Source organism: Tachypleus tridentatus, chromosome 10 (assembly GCF_004210375.1).
Source record: "Tachypleus tridentatus isolate NWPU-2018 chromosome 10, ASM421037v1, whole genome shotgun sequence".
NCBI lineage: Eukaryota > Metazoa > Arthropoda > Merostomata > Xiphosura > Limulidae > Tachypleus > Tachypleus tridentatus.
Window position 1 is genome coordinate 99,411,477 of NC_134834.1, and position 22,132 is coordinate 99,433,608.

At 31.5% G+C, this 22,132-nt stretch overlaps 1 protein-coding gene across 2 annotated transcripts; it reads left to right on the plus strand.

The window, feature by feature from the left end:
• Window positions 1-726: 726 nt before the first annotated feature.
• LOC143229941 (small ribosomal subunit protein eS7-like) lies at window positions 727-20,414 on the plus strand. 2 transcript variants are annotated; one of them, XM_076462823.1, is made up of 6 exons: window positions 727-807; window positions 3,777-3,851; window positions 9,359-9,454; window positions 18,560-18,741; window positions 19,383-19,533; window positions 20,276-20,414. In XM_076462823.1, the coding sequence occupies exons 2-6, from the start codon at window positions 3,777-3,779 to the stop codon at window positions 20,351-20,353; spliced, it is 582 nt and encodes a 193-aa protein (XP_076318938.1). In that variant the 5' UTR covers window positions 727-807; the 3' UTR covers window positions 20,354-20,414. The 2 variants fall into 2 exon arrangements, with proteins under 2 accessions (XP_076318938.1, XP_076318939.1); XM_076462824.1 differs by having other exon boundaries at window positions 772-918.
• Window positions 20,415-22,132: the final 1,718 nt, after the last annotated feature.

Genomic DNA, 22,132 nt, shown 5'->3' on the forward strand with positions numbered 1-22,132 from the left:
CTTGTGTTTCAACTTGTGTCATAAAAATATTGGCTAGAACTGGTGATACTGGGTTGCCCATGCTTAGGCCATTTGTTTGTATATAGTTTTGGTTGTTGAACATGAAGTTTGTCTTTATCGTGGTGAATTCTATGAGGGTTGCTAATTGGTTAATGGGAATTTATATAGTTGGGTTAGGGTCTCGGATATAGAGTTCTAAGGCTATCTTGCAGGCTTCAGTGGTGGGAACTTCTGTAAAGAGGGATATAACATCGAAACTGGCCATTAAGGCTTTATGATTAAGTTGATTTAGATTAGACTTGAAATTAAAAGAGTCTTTGATGAATGAGCTGGCTGATGTTACATATTTGGAGAATGCCCATGCTATGTATTTACCAAGATTGTAATTAAACGATTCATATGTGGACATTATTGGTCGTAATGGACAATCTGGTTTATGAGGTTTGGGGATGCCGTATATTTGCGGTGTGCGTGAGTCGGTTTTACGTAGGTAGGAATAAAGTGTTTGTGAAATTGTGTTGGCTTTTTTCATTTGTAGTAGTAATTTGTTCAGTTGCGTCTCGTGTGTCTTTGTTGGATTTGTGTGTATTGGTTTAAATTTGTTCGTGTCTGATAGGATGTTATTCATTTTTTGGATGTATTCATTCGTGTTCATTATGACTATAGCGTTACCTTTATCTGCTTTTAGAATTTCTAAATTTTAAATTAAGAACTTTTATTATATAGCGTCCTCTAGTGTGTTTTATCAAACTTATGAAGGCTGAGTAGGAGATTAATTTTCCTCTTTCGTTTAGCTCCCGAAGCAAGGTAAAGTTATGTATTGTATTTGTCGATAAAGTTCCAGTTTATCGTGGTAAATTCTGCCAATAATTTTAAAATTAAACAAAAATATTCTCTGAAATCTATATTTTTCTTCAGGTAATGTAACAGAGAGGTGTTGTATCTCTTAAAATAGATGATTTCGGATTGATTTGGCTCATAGGTTTGAGCGGTTTTTAATCATGTTTTATTACAGCATTAGTCATTATGGTTAGGCTTTTCATCTGAAATAAAGTGGTGTTTATAATTTATCAAGTAATGGTTTTTCATTCTGTTTTTATTATTTTTTACTTGGTGTTTTCGTATTTTAGAGAAATAGAATGCAACTACTGTAGTAGTTGGAAGAATTAATAAGGACGTAATTTTATTTTTAAGCCTTAAAAAGTTAAAGTCGATATTAATCCAAGACTAAGAAATGTGTAAATAGTCATAACTTGAAGTTGAACATGAATTACTGATTTTTAAATGTACTGTGGTACAGGTTTTAAAAATATGGTGTATATTTTTGGAGGTTTCAAATATGAAATTAAAAATGGCTACAGATCATGGGCTTATGCAGTTGAAATATTTGATTAGTGATATTCGAAGTGTACCTTAGTGTTTTAAATTAGGTTTTGTATTTTAAGATTAAATATTTCACCCTGTGACCCCAATAACTCTTCTGTTTACATTAATGTTTGGAGCATAGACATGTACCTGTGAACTAATATTTGACTAAAAATAAGGTGTGAGGTAAATGTTTGATGTTTCAAGCTACATGTAGAAATTCCTGGTAATGATTGTACAAGATTGTACTTATGATTAAAGTTTTATAGTTGTCGCAAACTATGACCTCCCCTCCTTAAATTCTAACTCTTGACAAAACCAGATTTATCAAGGTTTCTTGTAGATCTGTATTGAGAAAACAGTAACTTAAGTATAGGCCATTAAATGTTTTAACTTGAGAAGAATTGATCTAGAGGAAACACAATCAGCACAAAGAATTCATGATGTGTAAAATAAAGAGCTTGCTAACATAAAGGACTGATTCCAGAACCCCTTGTAGCTCATACTACTATTATCTCCAAAAGTTGATTTTATTTGTAAAACTATTTACTGCTTTTACTTGTTTCAGCTTTGAGTTACTATGTTCCATAACAATGTTGAATAATCAGTGATGAGAAAACCCACTTGTAGAGAAAAATATATACGTAAAAAATGGCTTGTTTGGGTTGAGAAAAATTTTTTTATGTAGAGGAGCGAACAGTTTTGACAATCAGTTGCATAACCCCTTTCAAACATGTGGTCAACTTCCAGTCAGTTACCTCTTTGTGAACCTGACAATGACTGAAGGTAAAAAATTTTCTCGACCCAAACAAACCATTTTTACATATATAATATTGAATAGTTGAAACTACTTTGAGTTATTTTGAAGTAGTAAAAAAATTCATGTTTATTTCAGTTTTAAAATCACATTCTTGAAGTATTGTGAATATAACTTAGGTTACCCCTTCACACAGGGTGAATATAACTTAGGTTACCCCTTCATACAGGCCGTGTCATCACATTTCTTGATTCATATTCAAATTTTTGTTGAACTGCTATTTTAAATATTTATCATTAAATTTGGTATCAAACTAATTAAATTCAAAGGTTCATATCATACTTTAATTTCTTAATTTAAAAAGTAAATGTCAAACACAATATTTGTCTTAATATCTTGAAGATGGTGTCTTAATACAAGTCTGTAGCTTGTTAAGAATTAGAAACTAATTACCAATATTGAAAAGTTAGAATATAGAATAAGAACCTCCTGTCTTTTGTATTTGCTGGAGATATAACTTTTACTGAATTACATTAAGCACTGTTCATCTCTTCACTTTTGGAAAGAGTCCATAATATACGTGCGCTTCTACACGACATGAATAATCAATCATAAACTCAATGTGCATCAAAGATTTTTTTCAAATATAGTGGTGTCTCTTTCTTTGTGCTAGTAAGTTCAGTTTTTCTGTTTAAAATTTCATACTTTTGATAGCCTAGGTACTTAACGTGATAAATTGTAGTGGATATTTCTTATTCACAACAACCAAGTAGAAACATTGTAACTAGAAAGTAATTGTTTCTAATAAGTTTAAGAACTTGTTTGTAAATATCATTAATCTAAATATATACAGCATATAATAACTGAAATATTATTTTTTGTCAAATACTAGTTCACTAATAACACAGTCAGAACAAGTCAGTTTTATATTCTTGAATATGGTAACATGAGCCATGTCATTGTAACTTCTGTGATGTTAGCCAGGTGCAGCTGTAATGTTATACATTTATAAATGTATAATGTTATGAAATTTAAGCTACTTACACTATGCTTTTGTGTTTTTAACTTAGTTTGTAGTTATTCTAGAATGAAGAAAGCATAATTTCTCAATTTTTTTGTGGTGGTTACAAGATTGCTCGATTCTTCTAAACAGATTCCAATTTGTTAGTGAAAATGACAGATAAAATACAAAGTTTTATATTTGAAAAAACAATTTATCTGTAGGTCATGTGTAATATGAAAATTTTCTGATGCATAGTGGTTTTAATCTTAAAATGAAAATTACTTATGTTGGACAATCATTCTGAAAGAAAAGGTTTTATGAAAAATTCTTTAATTAAAAAAATCTTAACACTTGTTATAAATACTTTGTGTACAAAAGCCTTGTAATGTTTACCAGTAAGTTGCAAAATTTTGTAATGGTACATGTATATTAACAGAAATCAGTGTAATTTTTGTGGATACTTTTGTTGCAAGCTGGGTGGATTTCACCCCACTCATAAATGGAAGGTTTAATTTTAACATGTAAAATGTACATGCAACTAATCATCAAATAATTTTGTGTAACAATTTTCAGTGGTGTTAGCATCTTCAGTTTTTTTTGTATAATTAGTATCTTTGGGAATTTTACTTACGGATATGTTGTTTTTAACAGATGTATTCGGCTAGTGCTAAAATTGTCAAACCCCAAGGGGAAAAACCTGATGAATTTGAATCTTCTATTGCTCAGGTATGTTGTATGGACATTTTTTGTGGTACTAATAGAATAGTTTTTAATCCTCTCATTTCTTTCTGTGAAAGTACAACTAGTAATATTTGCTAGAATTCAAAATGTTAAATATATTGTCCTGAAATTTATCAGTATGTTAATAAATATGTTAAACATTCTGTTGGTATGAATATGCTTTTATCTATTAAATACAAATGTTGTATCAGAAAAATCTGGTTTGTTTTAAAAGATTTTTCTGTAAACTTGGTTTTTGTTATCTGAATAACAAATGTTATAAGTGTTATGCATCATTCATACCCTTTAGAACTTCCTAAATGCTACTTGCAAATAATTATTTTACAGTGGAGTTGAAAATATTTGAATAATTTAATGTAAATATCTAGTCAGATTATTAACTGACAGTTTATACTGGTGGTCTTGTGAATCTAGTCAGATTATTAACACTGACAGTTTATACTGGTGGTCTCATGAATCTAGTTAGATTATTAACTGACAGTTTATACTGGTGGTCTCGTGAATCTAGTCAGATTATTAACACTGACAGTTTATACTGGTGGTCTCGTGAATCTAGTCAGATTATTAACACTGACAGTTTATACTGGTGGTCTCGTGAATCTAGTCAGATTATTAACACTGACAGTTTATACTGGTGGTCTCGTGAAATTCTGAGTATTCATTTTTCTTTTTGTAGTATAAAGTTTCTAATTTTTACTTTCAACATCTTTGTTAAATAATACATATAAACTATAAACATATTTTGGACTTTCATACTTGATAGCCTAATTTGTTCCCATTAGTTTTTTTCATATACTGCATGGATTCTTCATACACTTAGTGATGTACCTTTCAAATGTGCATTTTAGAAAACAAATGTATCAGACACTAAAGTGAATGTTACTATAAATACCAGTATGATGAATCTGGAAAAGACAAAGTTATTTCTGTTGATTTTAAATAGTATTTCCAAAATTACTGATGGGTTTAGACAGTACGTGAGTGTAGTGAGATTAATATCTGAATAGAGCAAGATTGAAATTTTACATTTTGGCTGATCAGCATCTGTGGTATGCATTTCTCATTAGTTTTATGCTTTGAAAATTATGTAAGAGTAGAAAGTTAATCTGATGTTCTCTTGTTAGTTGGTACAGGTATTCCTGTGGTCAGGGGTTAAAGGGCATGTCATTGCATTGATAGGCTTATATTAAAAAATGTTTGACTATTCTGTGAATACATACCAATAATTTTGGTATCACATTGTGGATTATAATTTAAAACTAAATATTAACATTCCTATACATCAGTATTTGCATAGATGATTGTGATGTCCATATACAGTCTAGTTTATGAATTAGAAACTCATTACCAATTGGCAAGCTAGAATGTAAAATAGAACCTACTGTCTTGTATACTTGCCAAGAAGTCACTACATTTAGTAAATCACAGTAGCCTACCCACTTTCAGTTGTTGGAAATGCTTACGTATATCTACTTCTATGATGTGTGGAAACTTGATGTCCTCCTGGTTGTTTTTTCGAGTCTAAAAGTGATAAATGAAAATCTCTGAAGAAAATGTTCTTAAATGGAATTAGAATTAGTAAATTGAATACTTTAAGCTGATAAAGTATGGTTGAATTCTGCAAAATTGATCTACCAATTTATAGTATTTGGTTATTTCTAAAGGTAAAACCTAAGTTTTGTATCCTCCATATGTTGAATATGACAGGGCTTAACAAATTGCAGCGAGTGCAAAGTTTAATTAGGAAAAAATTCTTTATTTGGTGTTCTATGTTTTAAAAAAAATAACTCAAATTTAAGAACTTGTTTGTAAATAAGTATCTATGACATAAATGTAACTATGTATTAAAGTACTGGTTCACTAGAACAAACCAAGTACAGACCTCTTTGTGAGGGCTAGTTTTATCTAGATATGATAACATAACTGTTACTTCATTGCAACTTTTGTAAAGTTAGATACGATTGAAAGATGAATAAAATAAAATATATATTTAATGTATAATTAAGTGGTTAAACCTATTTAGACTAAACATTTGTTTTTTGTCATTCTGGAATGATACGTGTAGCTCCTACTTATTTCATAATTCTTCTGTTGCTTGTGAAATTGGTCAAATCAACCAACCCACACAGATACAATACTGAAAATAAAATGTAAAGTTTTTAGTTAAAATTCTCAGGGTGCAGATATGACATTTTGAATACATCACACAAGGATCTAATGCACTGGAGCCATCTATATAAATAAAATAGTACTGTCTGTTTTGTGTCCATGTAAATACTTTGCAGGGTATGGAGGCTCATTAGGTCCATGGGGAAGTGCACACACATTTTCAGTTTTCCACTACTTCACCCCTGTTGATGAATTTTCACCATATTTGGCATAAGGAGATACATGCAAATTTATGGCTTCACATTTTGTGTTTTGGGTTTTTTTTAAATTATATATAAAAACTTCATGTCCAAAAATAACTTTTTATTAATCATGAATTTAAATAACGTCCATCCAGGTTACAGGTACCCCAGCAAGTGTTCAACAATTTTTATGGTTGGTGGTGGGTTAGTTCAGAGATTTGTCTTGGAGTTAAACCAGTAGTGTAACACTTTTTGAAGTCCATGAAATCAAAATTAGTTGATTAACTTGCACTTCCTGTTACTGGACACTGATACATTTGCTACATTAACAAAACCTTTTCCATTGGAGGTGGGTAATTTTGCTAAATTACTCCTTCCATTGTGGGTTGGGTTAAATATAAAAAGCTGCTATTAACAACAGTATGTGTGCTGTTTTTGATAGCACGCGTGTTTACAAAAAATTTAGTAAATAATAATTTTTTTTCGTAGAATGACAAATTATAACAAATATTTAGTCTGAATTGCTTAAAGTTCTTAACATTATACATTTATGTACGTAATTATTTGTTATACTAACATTTCAACTATTGCCAGCTAACATCACAGAAGTTACAATGATGAATGCATGTACCACATCCATTAGGTTTTATTTATATATATGATACATACACTCTTAAATAACAAAATATCAAATTACAATACCATAAAATTCCATTAACTATTCAAGTATTTGGGTACAAAAATATTTTGAACAGGCTAAATATTAAACTTGCATGCATGAAGGTTTGTCTTGAAACATAGAGAACTTGTATGAAAATGGCTGAGACGTTGCTGGACATTCTGCATTTTGGATGGGTTATTCACATGTATATATGAAGGACCATTTCCAAGAATGAAAAGAGTTGAGTAGGGCCACTGTTTGATTTGCTAAATATATCTCAATAAATAGAAAGGAATAGAAGCTCTTATTTTATTTTCTAGCTTTTAAATATTGGTAACTTGAGTTACTAATTCACACAACACTATGTAATTTATTTTGACATCACAAACATTAAATTGAACCAGTGCTGTACACACCATACCATGCATACATGTTTCTTTAACATTTACTCTTAAGAAGTTCAACAATATATGGAAAATTGAATGAAAATAGATAATTTAATACTAAACTCAATGACATAAATTCATAAAATGATAATTTAATAAAAATTTGAATACAAATTAAACAAGGTGACACAGCCTTTGACCTAAGATCTCATATGGAAAGGGCTAATTAAGCATTTCCTATAACTGGAAATTGGTGGTTTTGATAGATTAATTAAACCTATCTTACCACTGCAAACAAGTAGTTTTGCTTGATTTTACAAGTAGTTTTGCTTGATTTTAATATTAAAAGCACCAGTGGTTCAATAACCCTAAACATTAAGCATCTGAGGTTCCTTTCCAAAAATGTATGGAATTCTATTCAAACTAGATGTGTGATAGTAAATCAGCTTAATATATATAACCATTAAACTTTCATTACTGGTTCAAATGTCTGACACGTATGTGTCAGTTTCACTTCTGTAGAGCATAAACACTTTTGAACACAAACTCCATTTATTGTAATGTTAATTTCACCACTGAATATGAAAATAATATTCTTTCCTTAACCATAGATTATCAGATCTGACATAATTTCAAAATCAAAATTTACTGAAAAATTTCACATTTCCCTGGAATTGTGCCCATAAATCCAAACAAATTGATATACTAAAAACTCTTAAACATGCAGCTTCAAGACTGCTCAACTGGATATATAGATGAAGAAATACTTATTTTTTCATGCTAACACTTTCTACTAACGATTGTTGAAACATTTCCATACAAACACCAGAACTCAACTCATAAACAGAATTGAGACATAACGTAAAAATAACATTACCCTGCAGTTTTTCACTTACACTTCACATCAGCTCAAAAATAATCAAGTGTTGGAAAAAAAATTTGTTATTAAATATAAAATTCCTGTTGATGTCAAATCCACTATAAAACGTGGCCCTAGATTGAAGCCCTTGTTAAATAAAACTTATAGAATTATACACAGTACCAAGACCATTTATTAAATAATATGCAATAAATGGTCAGAATTGTACATCACAAAATTGGAAACCAAATTCACTGAATGTAATTTAAAAACCTCCCATGCTTAGCATTATTGTAACTCAAAAAAAAACCTATTACAAATACTATATTTCTAACTAACCAAACCTCGGCAAATGTAAAATAAGAGAAGATATATTAAAACAACCCTTTAACCAACACCTCAGTGTACCAAGATAGCTAAATCAAGCTGCATAACTGTTTGACATATTTTTTCTGTCTACTGTGTGTGTATGTACACATATACTCAGGTATCTTAAATTTCTCATGCCTGTGGTTGTCGATTTTGTATGAACCATTGTACATTTAATATAGTTTTTCATTACTTAATCAGGCTGTCAACTTTCATTAACTATCAAATTCTAATGTTTCATCTTCATCTACTCCAGTATCCTTTCTTGCATGCTTTCTTTGGTTACAGCAGTGTTGGTATCTTCCATGCTTTTTTAGATAGATAAGTATATATTAGTATCTAGTGTTCAGATGTGTTTTTGTATGTGTATCAGTTATCTCCCAGAAAACATTTTAACTACAGCTGGGAAATCAATTACAGCATTAGTCAGTGCCTCCAACTGTCACTCTTAGATGATTTAAACTTCATCAGCAATTAAAAAGGTATTACTGTTGTAATTTATTTTTGGTTGATTAGTTTAATCAGTTGTGTATACTTGTGAAAGTACTTTGTTTTCAACTACTGCTCTTCAGTTGTTCTTACTCTCCAAGTCTTGTGAGAATAATTGAAGACAGGTATTAACCATTCCACAAATTGCCCAGATCTGTTCGTAACCAAACATTTAATGATTATCACTAAAAATATCTGGAATGGACATTTCATGAGTAACAGGTTAGGTCTATCTCAAGATCTGTAGCTCTGGTTATAACTACTTTTAATTCCACAGTTGACTTGTATTACTCATCTTCACACAGTTCTTAATGGTTTAAGTACATTATCTCAAGTTAATATTTTCCTATTTACATAATAGCTTTTGTCTTCTGTAGGCACTCTTGGAGCTTGAGATGAACAGTGACTTGAAAGCACAACTAAGAGAACTCAATATTACTGGTGCAAAGGAAATTGATGTTAACAACAAAAAGGTGAGATAGTCAGTTGTAAGTTATTTAAGGTACGATTAGTTATACCAGACAGAAATGTCAGTTGTAAGTTATTCAAGGTAAGATAGTTATACCAGATAGAAATGTCAGTTGTAAGTTATTTAAGGTAATATTAGTTATACCAGACAGAAATATCAGTTGTAAGTTATTTAAGGTAAGATAGTTATACCAGACAGAAATACCAGTTGTAAGTTATTCAAGGTAAGATAGTTATACCAGATAGAAATGTCAGTTGTAAGTTATTTAAGGTAAGATAGTTATACCAGACAGAAATGCCAGTTGTAAGTTATTTAAGGTAAGATAGTTACACCAGACAGAAATGTCAGTTGTAAGTTATTCAAGGTAAGATAGTTATACCAGATAGAAATGTCAGTTGTAAGTTATTCAAGGTAAGATAGTTATACCAGACAGAAATGTCAGTTGTAAGTTATTCAAGGTAAGATAGTTATACCAGATAGAAATGTCAGTTGTAAGTTATTCAAGGTAAGATTAGTTATACCAGACAGAAATGTCAGTTGTAAGTTATTCAAGGTAAGATAGTTATACCAGACAGAAATGTCAGTTGTAAGTTATTTAAGGTAAGATAGTTATACCAGACAGAAATGTCAGTTGTAAGTTATTCAAGGTAAGATAGTTATACCAGATAGAAATGTCAGTTGTAAGTTATTCAAGGTAAGATTAGTTATACCAGACAGAAATGTCAGTTGTAAGTTATTTAAGGTAAGATAGTTATACCAGACAGAAATACCAGTTGTAAGTTATTCAAGGTAAGATAGTTATACCAGATAGAAATGTCAGTTGTAAGTTATTTAAGGTAAGATAGTTATACCAGACAGAAATACCAGTTGCTTTAGAATTACAAGTTTTAATATACTGACTGTTTTAGGATATTAGTTTGATACATTGAGAGCACTTGTTCTGGAATGTTAACACTTCTGCATCATATTCTGTACTGAGTGTGACAGTGGGTTTTAGTCTTTACATTCAAATTTCATTAAATTACTTCATTATACCATTTAGTATAGCGTGAAATCTTAGCTAATAACCCATATATAATATTATACAAGTTTTAAAGGCAACATACTGAATTTCCCCAAGTGTGATTCACATGAAACATTTTCAACTCTATTTTACACCTCTCCCCTAAGAAACATAATTCACTATAAAAATTAACATTGCTCAAACAAACCATAATTTTTGTAGCCCTCAATTTTGTTTGGTTACAGAGCTATTAAATAGAAAATCATTCCCATCATGTCACATCCTCTTACAGGATATCTTGATGGTTCTCTTACATTTAATTATATATTACCTGTAACAATAGAAAGTCAGTGTTTTCATCTACCAAATGATGTATTATGTTCTGAATAGAAAAGTGTCAATTTCACTTATAATAACACTTTGGTTCCCTGAAGAAATGCAACAGCTAGTTTGGATGAATTTGTAATGGCTCTTGTTGCTTACTTTGAAAGCCAGAATAATTGTGGTTGATAGGTTATAACAGGTAAAAAGCAGACATTTATTCTATGTTCTTTAGTGCATTATTTAGTGAAATATAATTCATTTAATGCACTTACTACCATTGGTATAAAAATATTTGTCACTGACAATCTACAGCAAGATCCTCAGATAAGTGCTTTATTTCTTGTTTATTATAAAGATAAACTGTGAAAATAGTTAGATTAGGTAAAATAGATTTCATGAGAAAAGCACATGACCAGTTTGGTGTAGCTCTTGTGTAATGTAATGTGAGCTGCAACTTCTCCACTGGTTTATAACTTAGTGGTGTGAAAAGGAGTTGAACACACTTCAAAAGATAATAAAATGTAATTATAAATAGGTGTATATTGTTACATGTTTAGAGCTACTTTGGATAAATGAATGTATTTTCACACTACCTTTGAAATCATTCTATAAAGAAAAGGGTGATTATTTAGAATTATTTTGGATTTATTTTCGAGGGGGCTATGAAGTTACTTATTGACCATCCTTGTATAGATTTAAGGTAGAGACGTTTTACTGAAAACAAACATTTGAAATGTACATAGGTTTCAGAAGTTATGCAGTTAAATTTCATGTGAAAGGTTTACATTTGCTGAAAGATTGACAAATTTTGTGAAGATACACTATACATACAGAGTTAATGGTATTAATTTTATAAAGACTTGGTACAAGAAAGTCGTGTTGTTGGTCAGATTGACCAAGCCCATGTGGAAGGAGTTCAAAGTTTGATATACTGACAGCTCTTGTTTGGGGTGCAGCCATTCCGTTCCAGTTTTGGTTTACATAGTTTGAGCACATTGAATGGTAGTGTTTCTTAAATTGTGAGATTGATTAGATCTCCACAAAGTTGACTGTATGGTTATCTAATATATACCATTTCAGATTTTGAGTAATTTTAATAAAATGTAACATTTTAAAAGTTTGCTGTATATTTATATGGAACCAAAACTGACACTTGTAAGGTTGAAAGATTTGTTTTTCATATGTAACAAGTAGCTTTCTCTTAATCATGAGACTGAAGAAAGGAGTACCTTGCAAGCTCTTAAACAGCATCACTAGTATGTTAGATAATTAGATTACAGTGTGTATGGCAAACAGCATCACTAGTGTGTGTGTGTTAGATAATTAGATTACAGTGTGTATGGCAAACAGCATCACGTGTGTGTGTGTGTGTGTTAGATAATTGGATTAGTGTGTATGGCAAACAGCATCACTAGTGTGTGTGTGTGTGTGTTAGATAATTGGATTACAGTGTGTATGGCAAACAGCATCACTAGTGTGTGTGTGTTAGATAATTGGATTACAGTGTGTATGGCAAACAGCATCACTAGTGTGTGTGTGTGTGTGTGTTAGATAATTGGATTACAGTGTGTATGGCAAACAGCATCACTGGTGTGTGTGTGTGTTAGATAACTGGATTACAGTGTGTATGGCAAACAGCATCACTAGTGTGTGTGTGAGTGTCAGATAATTGGATTACAGTGTGTATGGCAAACAGCATCACTAGTGTGTGCGTGTTTTAGATAATTGGATTACAGTGTGTATGGCAAACAGCATCAATAGTGTGTGTGTGTGTGTGTTAGATAATTAGATTACAGTGTGTATGGCAAACAACATCACTAGTGTGTGTGTGTGTGTGTGAGTGTCAGATAATTGGATTACAGTGTGTATGGCAAACGGCATCACTAGTGTGTGTGTGTTAGATAATTGGATTACAGTGTGTATGGCAAACAGCATCACTAGTGTGTGTGTGTGTGTGTGTGTGTTAGATTAGATTACAGTGTGTATGGCAAACGGCATCACTAGTGTGTGTGTGTGAGTGTTAGATAATTGGATTACAGTGTGTATGGCAAACGGCATCACTAGAGTATGTTAGATGATATTCATGTTGTCTAACATTCCACCCTGATGCAAGAAAATTTGGAGAACAGTCTTAATCTTTAAGTTCTCTAGCTTGAAGATGCTACTTTACCTCCTACAGTTGAAGATGGAAGTTAATTTTTTTGTGACAAGTTACTGATTAATAGCCATATCATTGTTTGTTGACTTGTATTCAAAATTTTGAACAATTTTAAGAATTTGTCAGTAAGATTGGAATTAAGTTATAGGTAATTTAATGTTTATTATTATGCATAAATTAATATTTTGTGTAAAAGTATTAAAAGAATGCAGTGCTAGTTGAGGTTAGATGTTTGTGATGTCAAAATTACCAAGTCTATAGTTTCATTCAAATTAGGAACTCTACCATTATTGACAAGCTAGAATATGAAAAGAACCTCATTATTGTTTACTGAGATACAGTTCATAGTGAGTCAGTCAGTGATCCTGTTCACTCTTTCCCATTGTACACACACTCAGTATATAACATGAATAACCAATCAACTGCTCAAAATGTCTCCCAAGTCTCAGCCATTGTAATCTGTTAAGTCTGCCATGCTGTTTTTTAACCAAAATTTTGGGGAGGTGGATTGTGTCTTTAGTCTGTTAGAAATCTTGTGTTGGTTGAGACCTAAATGCAGCTAAGTTATTAAACTTCATTAAACTATAGTGTAATTTCTGTAGTATTGATATAATAATTTATTATCTTTTGGTTATTGAACTGTGTATATATAAGCCTAAAAAAGTTTGTTCATATCCTTCATGTGAAATTTTAAAAGGCTTAGCAACGTGTATCCAGCAGTAACTTTTTGCTTCTTGATTTATTATTCTATATTTTAAGAAAACATAGGTTTTGTTTCTGGATAGTAATAATCTATATACATGTATAATTTATAATAATTGAAATATGAATGTATATTAAAAATTACCAGTCCAGTAAAACACAGCAAAGACTATAAAGGTTTAAAGTTTTATTAGATCTGGCAACATGAATGTATGTGCACCATGTAAATGCATGCAAGCTGTAAAATGTTAGCCAGGCAGGTTAATATAATAAAAATATGTATAAATGTTTGATACAATGAGATTTAAGTTACTTAAACATGTTATAATTTAGTCATTCTAGAGTCAATTGTATTTAATTATTTTATGGTAGAGAAAGTAACAGACAAAATATAAAAATTTTTACTGAAAACTAATGTTTAGTTTGTATTTTGAAGGTTTTTAGGGGTTCCACAAATAACATCTAAAATTTTGTGGTGAAGATTTTTAATTTACATAAATTGTTTACACTCAGGCTAGTAATGAAACAGGCTTGATACTGTCACAAAAAATCTTTAGTAAAAATACTTTGTTAGAAAATCTGACTTTTTATCATTCAAGAATATTGTAACATTTACCAAAATTCTACTAAATTTTGTGAATATACACATACAGTATGAAGTTATAGTATAAATAATGTGTGGATATGTATATTAAACCAAGCTTCCTGCAAAAACATGAACTCCTGCAGTAGGACAGCTTTAAATTTGTGTAGTCATGATTATTTTAGAATATTTACCTTTGTTTATACATAGTGTGTGTGTGTGTGTGTGTATAAATGAAGTAACATTTGAAATATCAATAGATTACAAGGTTGACATGTAGTAATTAGCTGATAAAGTATAGCTTATTAGATATGTAGTACCACATTAGTAAGGGAAAATATGATAATCTGTTAGAAGAATATTTACAAACCTGTATAGCAGTTGGACATGCATAGTTACCTGTGATTTTGATCCAGTCTGTGTAGTAAGGTATAAAGGCAGATGAACTGTTCAAGTTGGCCAGTTTTAACCTTGCACGAGTACAAACTAACTTTTTGTAGTGGTGAAAATTGGTTGTAACATCTTAATTATTAGTCATAACCAATTAATGATCAGTTATTGGTAGCATTATAATATAACTATACAGCCCTACCTAATTAAGGTTTTGATGAATATAATTTGACTTATTAGTCTGGTTCTCACCAGTATGAAGCCCTTCACTGGAATAATTGTGTGGCATGGATTTCTCTTATCTTGATTTTACATTGTTCCATGCACTTAATATTATATGTATCCATGTAATTAGTACTAGGGAAAGAAGGGGTAATTTTCATTGTTGATGGGGAGAAATACTGGGTAGTTCAAGAAAATAAGTAGTTGTGGAATAATTATCTTAATTATAAAAAATATGAAGCCAACATGTAGACAAAGATGTGATTGTAAGATGCTCTTAACATAATAAGTAAAAGGTAAAGACCATGGCAGGTAGGTTATGAATAGAATACCACCTTTCAGTAGATGTTTTAGTTTCGAAGCTGTGAAACTTAAATGAGGTGACATGAATGTTTCAGTTCTTGACCTTGTCCATTTCTGAAGTTTAAGAGCTGGAGATAAATGTGAACAAAGGTCACCAGTTTTCAACTTTGTTTTGGAAACATAATTTTGTATATGATTTAACAAAAACTGGATTACCTTTTTAAAACTATATGGCTAGAAGGTGTTAAATGAGCTAAGTTACCAGGTACATTTTGAAGTCATGTACCTCTCACTAAGATAGTAGAAACATTATACAGGACTAGAAAGTATTGAAAAATAAGTTGTGTTTATGGTACAGTGTGGCATATCCTTCTGTAATCACTATGGTGATACAAAAATTATATACAGGGTAGAAAGTGTTAAAAATAAGTTGTGTTTATGGTACAGTGTGGCATATCCTTCTGTAATCACTATGGTGATACAAAAATTATATACAGGGTAGAAAGTGTTAAAAATAAGTTGTGTTTATGGTACAGTGTGGCATATCCTTCTGTAATCACTATGGTGATACAAAAATTATATACAGGGTAGAAAGTATTGAAAAATAAGTTGTGTTTATGGTACAGTGTGGCATATCCTTCTGTAATCACTATGGTGATACAAAAATTATATACAGGGTAGAAAGTATTGAAAAATAAGTTGTGTTTATGGTACAGTGTGGCATATCCTTCTGTAATCACTGGTAATACAAAAATTATATACAGGGTAGAAAGTGTTAAAAATAAGTTGTGTTTATGGTACAGTGTGGCATATCCTTCTGTAATCACTATGGTGATACAAAAATTATATACAGGGTAGAAAGTATTGAAAAATAAGTTGTGTTTATGGTACAGTGTGGCATATCCTTCTGTAATCACTATGGTGATACAAAAATTATATACAGGGTAGAAAGTATTGAAAAATAAGTTGTGTTTATGGTACAGTGTGGCATATCCTTCTGTAATCACTATGGTGATACAAAAATTATATACAGGGTAGAAAGTATTGAAAAATAAGTTGTGTTTATGGTACAGTGTGGCATATCCTTCTGTAATCACTATGGTGATACAAAAATTATATACAGGGTAGAAAGTATTGAAAAATAAGTTGTGTTTATGGTACAGTGTGGCATATCCTTCTGTAATCACTATGGTGATACAAAAAATTATATACATGGTAGAAAGTATTGAAAAATAAGTTGTGTTTATGGTACAGTGTGGCATATCCTTCTGTAATCACTATGGTGATACAAAAATTATATACATGGTAGAAAGTATTGAAAAATAAGTTGTGTTTATGGTACAGTGTGGCATATCCTTCTGTAATCACTGGTAATACAAAAATTATATACAGGGTAGAAAGTGTTAAAAATAAGTTGTGTTTATGGTACAGTGTGGCATATCCTTCTGTAATCACTATGGTGATACAAAAATTATATACATGGTAGAAAGTGTTAAAAATAAGTTGTGTTTATGGTACAGTGTGGCATATCCTTCTGTAATCACTATGGTAATACAAAAATTATATACAGCGTAGAAAGTGTTAAAAATAAGTTGTGTTTATGGTACAGTGTGGCATATCCTTCTGTAATCACTATGGTGATACAAAAATTATATACATGGTAGAAAGTATTGAAAAATAAGTTGTGTTTATGGTACAGTGTGGCATATCCTTCTGTAATCACTATGGTGATACAAAAATTATATACATGGTAGAAAGTATTGAAAAATAAGTTGTGTTTATGGTACAGTGTGGCATATCCTTCTGTAATCACTATGGTGATACAAAAATTATATACATGGTAGAAAGTGTTAAAAATAATTTGTGTTTATGGTACAGTGTGGCATATCCTTCTGTAATCACTATGGTGATACAAAACTTATATACATGGTAGAAAGTGTTAAAAATAAGTTGTGTTTATGGTACAGTGTGGCATATCCTTCTGTAATCACTATGGTAATACAAAAATTATATACAGGGTAGAAAGTGTTAAAAATAAGTTGTGTTTATGGTACAGTGTGGCATATCCTTCTGTAATCACTATGGTGATACAAAAATTATATACATGGTAGAAAGTGTTAAAAATAAGTTGTGTTTATGGTACAGTGTGGCATATCCTTCTGTAATCACTATGGTGATACAAAAATTATATACAGGGTAGAAAGTGTTAAAAATAAGTTGTGTTTATGGTACAGTGTGGCATATCCTTCTGTAATCACTATGGTGATACAAAAATTATATACATGGTAGAAAGTGTTAAAAATAATTTGTGTTTATGGTACAGTGTGGCATATCCTTCTGTAATCACTATGGTGATACAAAAATTATATACATGGTAGAAAGTGTTAAAAATAAGTTGTGTTTATGGTACAGTGTGGCATATCCTTCTGTAATCACTATGGTAATACAAAAATTATATACAGGGTAGAAAGTGTTAAAAATAAGTTGTGTTTATGGTGCAGTGTGGCATATCCTTCTGTAATCACTATGGTGATACAAAAATTATATACATGGTAGAAAGTGTTAAAATAAGTTGTGTTTATGGTACAGTGTGGCATATCCTTCTGTAATCACTATGGTAATACAAAAAATTATATACAGGGTAGAAAGTGTTAAAAATAAGTTGTGTTTATGGTACAGTGTGGCATATCCTTCTGTAATCACTATGGTAATACAAAAATTATATACAGGGTAGAAAGTGTTAAAATAAGTTGTGTTTATGGTACAGTGTGGCATATCCTTCTGTAATCACTATGGTAATACAAAAATTATATACAGGGTAGAAAGTGTTAAAAATAAGTTGTGTTTATGGTACAGTGTGGCATATCCTTCTGTAATCACTATGGTAATACAAAAATTATATACAGGGTAGAAAGTGTTAAAAATAAGTTGTGTTTATGGTACAGTGTGGCATATCCTTCTGTAATCACTATGGTAATACAAAAATTATATACAGGGTAGAAAGTGTTAAAAAAAAATTCATGTCTATGTGGTACAAAGTGATGTTAGTTACAGTTACTAAGGTAACAGAAAAATTCAGCAGTGTTACACAAGAACTAAAATGTGTGTGGTACTGTGACATGTCAGCTGACCATGGCAAGTATGGTAATAGAAATTATCCATCTGTTTTAATTATCCCGTATAATATGATGCTTTTGTTTAGTTATGGATAAGTTTTACTGTGCTTAGTATTGTCAGTAACTAAACTTGTAATGTTATTCTACAAACTAATTTTAATCTTTTTAAACACTTTAAACTGTTAAGGTGTGCACATGTGTATTTACATAGTAAAGGTACACGTATATTTTCAGGACAAACAAAATCTGTATTATTGTAATGGATTAGTTGGTAAGATGACCTGTTTTAAATATCAGTCTATTTTCAGGCTATCATCATCTTTGTTCCTGTGCCACAATTAAAGCCCTACCAGAAGATCCAAGCTAGACTTGTGAGAGAACTTGAAAAGAAGTTTAGTGGGAAACATGTAGTATTCATCGCTCAGAGACGAATTCTTCCTAAACCATCAAGAAACATGAAAGTTAAAACCAAACAGAAGAGACCAAGGAGGTAAGAAGAATAATGTTCAAAACTTACAGAAGACAGACATTAAAAAGTACAAGTTTAGTGCTGCAGTAACCAAATATTCATGTGCTTTATCATGGTCCACTGTTGTAACCAAATATTCATGTGCTTTATCTTGGTTCACTGGACCAATTCCACCCAGGTGAAGGAATGTTGTATGTAATTCTAACTTTATTATGACAAAATATGACAGACTTTTAGAAAAAAGTGTTGTTCACTGAAAATCAGATGTTATGAAAGTAATTATATTCAATATAGGGTCTGTGAATTGCAGACATCAGTTTAACTTGGAACTGACACTTTGGAATATAAGGTGTTCATGTGAAGAATATGAGATTTTGTCATCTGCAGCTGTTTTCAGTATCTGGTATTTACTGTTTGTTGAATCATCATTTTGGATAAAATAAATAGTTGATAACTATGACACTGTCATACATTATTGAATGATACTGTTAAAGGTCATGGCATGTGACCCCCACCCTTACACAAGTTAAAATCACTATTATTGTTGAACTAGAAGCTGGTAAACATGTATTAAGTACTTATGACTACCTTAAATGATTTTGTTTATATAAGTGCTAAATAAGTATATAGCATATGTTTAAAGGTATTTCTTATTTCTCTAGCCGTACCTTAACATCTGTTCATGATGCTATGCTAGAAGATATAGTTTTTCCTGCAGAAATAGTTGGAAAGAGGATCAGGATTCGTCTTGACGGATCACGACTAATCAAGGTTCATCTGGACAAAAACCAGCAGACCAACATAGAACATAAGGTAATGAACTTGTTTGGGACAGACAAGAGTGTAATAAACTTTCTTGTTTGGGTCTGTTTTGAGGTAATAAATTCCAAGTTTTTGCTCATAACTTCACAGTTAAAAATTTATCATATTCCAAGAAAAGTGCATTTACATTAGAACAGAATGTTCAAGTTAATTCACTGAAGTACAAATTGTTTTATTTTTTTCTTATAGTGTTATATCAAGTGTTGGTAATGTCTAGTAGTATTACCTGTGGATATGTTCCATTTTAAATCCTCCAATAGTTACTGTTTTTATCTTGTAGCCATGTTTTATAACTTTCCAACACTTATATTCCAGATAGCCTTGTTTTTGTAATAACCTGTGTTGCAGGTTGTACCATTTTCGTGTTTTGCTTCAAATTGTTTTTTTACTATCATCAGTTGTGTTTATTAACCCCTCTGGTATTGTCCTAAGTGACATTACCTTGAAATCCTGTATGATCTCATGTTTAGTGTCTCTTCAGAAGTTGAGTTTAGCAGTGTGATGTAACAGTGTACAGTAATGATGATTTAAACAATCCAACTCTGAAGGCTAATCAGAGATGTTGACAGAAGTATGATCCTGAAAAGTACATGTTACTGTTTCTACCTGTAGTTTAATTGTAGAAGTCAAGTTAGTCATGCTCTATTTTAATATACTTCATTAACCAACAAGCTGTATGTTATCCAGTTCTTAACAGGTGGACGTGTAAGTTTTAACTTTTCTTTATTTTCAGACTGACACGTTTGCTGCTATCTACAAAAAACTAACAGGCAAAGAAGTGACGTTTGTATTTCCTGAACCTTTATTCTGAAAGTATGTGAAGTAATGTATAACTTGGGAAAACACTCGAATAAAACAGGTGTTCAAGTCTGTTTTTCTCCCATTTTCTTACCAGTGAATAAGATGTCAGGTTTATCAGATGTTAAACTTTCCTGAATTCCTTTTAAGGAGTTAAAATGAAAACTATATACACAGAATGTGATAGTGTTTCATTCAGTCATTGACTCTCAAGTTAATGTTTTCAGAGTTGTGTTTTATAAACCAGTAACACTTAAATATAAAAACTAGATTTTTTACTGGAATTTTAACAACTGAACTTGATTCTTAAATAAACATTTACTACTACTAAAGTAGAATGACACATGCTTCTGACTTCAACAGATTAATGCATGCACCTGAGCAGATTACGTAATAGCTTAAACTTGTGTGCTGAATGAATTTGCATGGTGTACAATACTCAAGTTTGAGTTCAAAACTCGTTTTTGCTGTACATATGTTTAGCTACAACTGACTGGGAAAAAAAGTTGTGTGAACTACTTTGTATTTTCTAGAATGTTTTTGACAAATGGTGTTAGTCCTCTGTCAGTATTATCTATACTTGCATGTTAAATAAATTTTTGTCTTTTACTGAGCAAGATGACGTGATCACTTATGAAACCTGTATGGTGGTTCATAATGCTATTCTAAAATCATTTCTCCCAGAACAGACCCCTCTGTGTGTATTTCTGTAGGTGGTGAGGGGACTTTCTAAGGATGGTTTTGTTCTTTCAGTTTATCTCCTCTGTGATCTAACCATCCACCCATGTGTGTGGTGACTCATGAAGAGAAGATCCTGGTGGTTGAGGGGTCCAACCCTAACACACCACTTTGCCCTTGAATTTCTGTAGATGGGCAGCCTTGGGGTGGCCTCCCTTGGGTCAGTTGGCTGGTCCAACTACTAGCATTGGATGTTCTCAACAGGTGTTCTAAACATTGCATCTGATGCTGGTGTTTTGGTATAGTACTCACAAAACCATGGCAATGCTGCAGTGTCCTTGTTTAACATTGTAGTGCATCCCCTCCTAGGGCTTCATGGTGGGTGGAGTCAATGAGCACTGAAATTTCCCTTTTTTTTTTATTATGAATCTTCCAAATAAAAACTTAAATAAAATAGTGAAAAACAGTCCATAGGTAAATGACTGTATCTTGAAGATTCTGAGCAGCAATCTTCAACACCTGTTGTACCTCATTTTTTTGTCATACATTATCTTTTAGACAAACCTTTACGGCAAATGTCTCCCATTTTTATTCAGAAGGGACTTGCTGGCTCTCCAAAGTCAGTAAAGAAGCTTTGCTCTGGTGACATATTGGTGGAAACATCCACATCTCAATACAGTGAACTCCTCTTGCATTCAAAGTCAATTGGGGATATACCTGTTGAGGTTAGACCTCATGCTACTTTGAATTTATCATGAGGAGTTATTGTTGAGAGGGATTTGAAGAACATACCGAAGTCAGAGATTCTTGCTGGTTTCTCTACTTACAAAGATGGAATTACAATGCTGACCAGTATCCTCATTCTATCATTTACATCACCACATCCACCTGCCACCATCAAGGTAGGTTATCTTATTTGCTTGGTATGGCCATACATTACAAACCCTGTCTCCATTGTCAGCAGTTTGGTCACTGAGACATCATGTCGTGGTTCCATGATGTGTGCTCATTGCAGTGACAAGGACCATGATACCTGTGAGTGTGAAATGGACCCTTATTGCATCAGTTGTAATGGCACTCACCTGTCCTAGTTTCGTTCTTGCCTTAAATGGTC

Excerpts from the sequence above, each read along its gene's own strand:
- LOC143229941 (XM_076462823.1), top strand. The coding sequence starts at position 3,777 with ATGTATTCGGCTAGTGCTAAAATTGTCAAACCCCAAGGGGAAAAACCT. Across the intron at positions 3,852-9,358 it reads TTGAATCTTCTATTGCTCAG|GCACTCTTGGAGCTTGAGAT; the intron begins GTATGTTGTATG and ends TGTCTTCTGTAG. Across the intron at positions 19,534-20,275 it reads AGACCAACATAGAACATAAG|ACTGACACGTTTGCTGCTAT; the intron begins GTAATGAACTTG and ends CTTTATTTTCAG.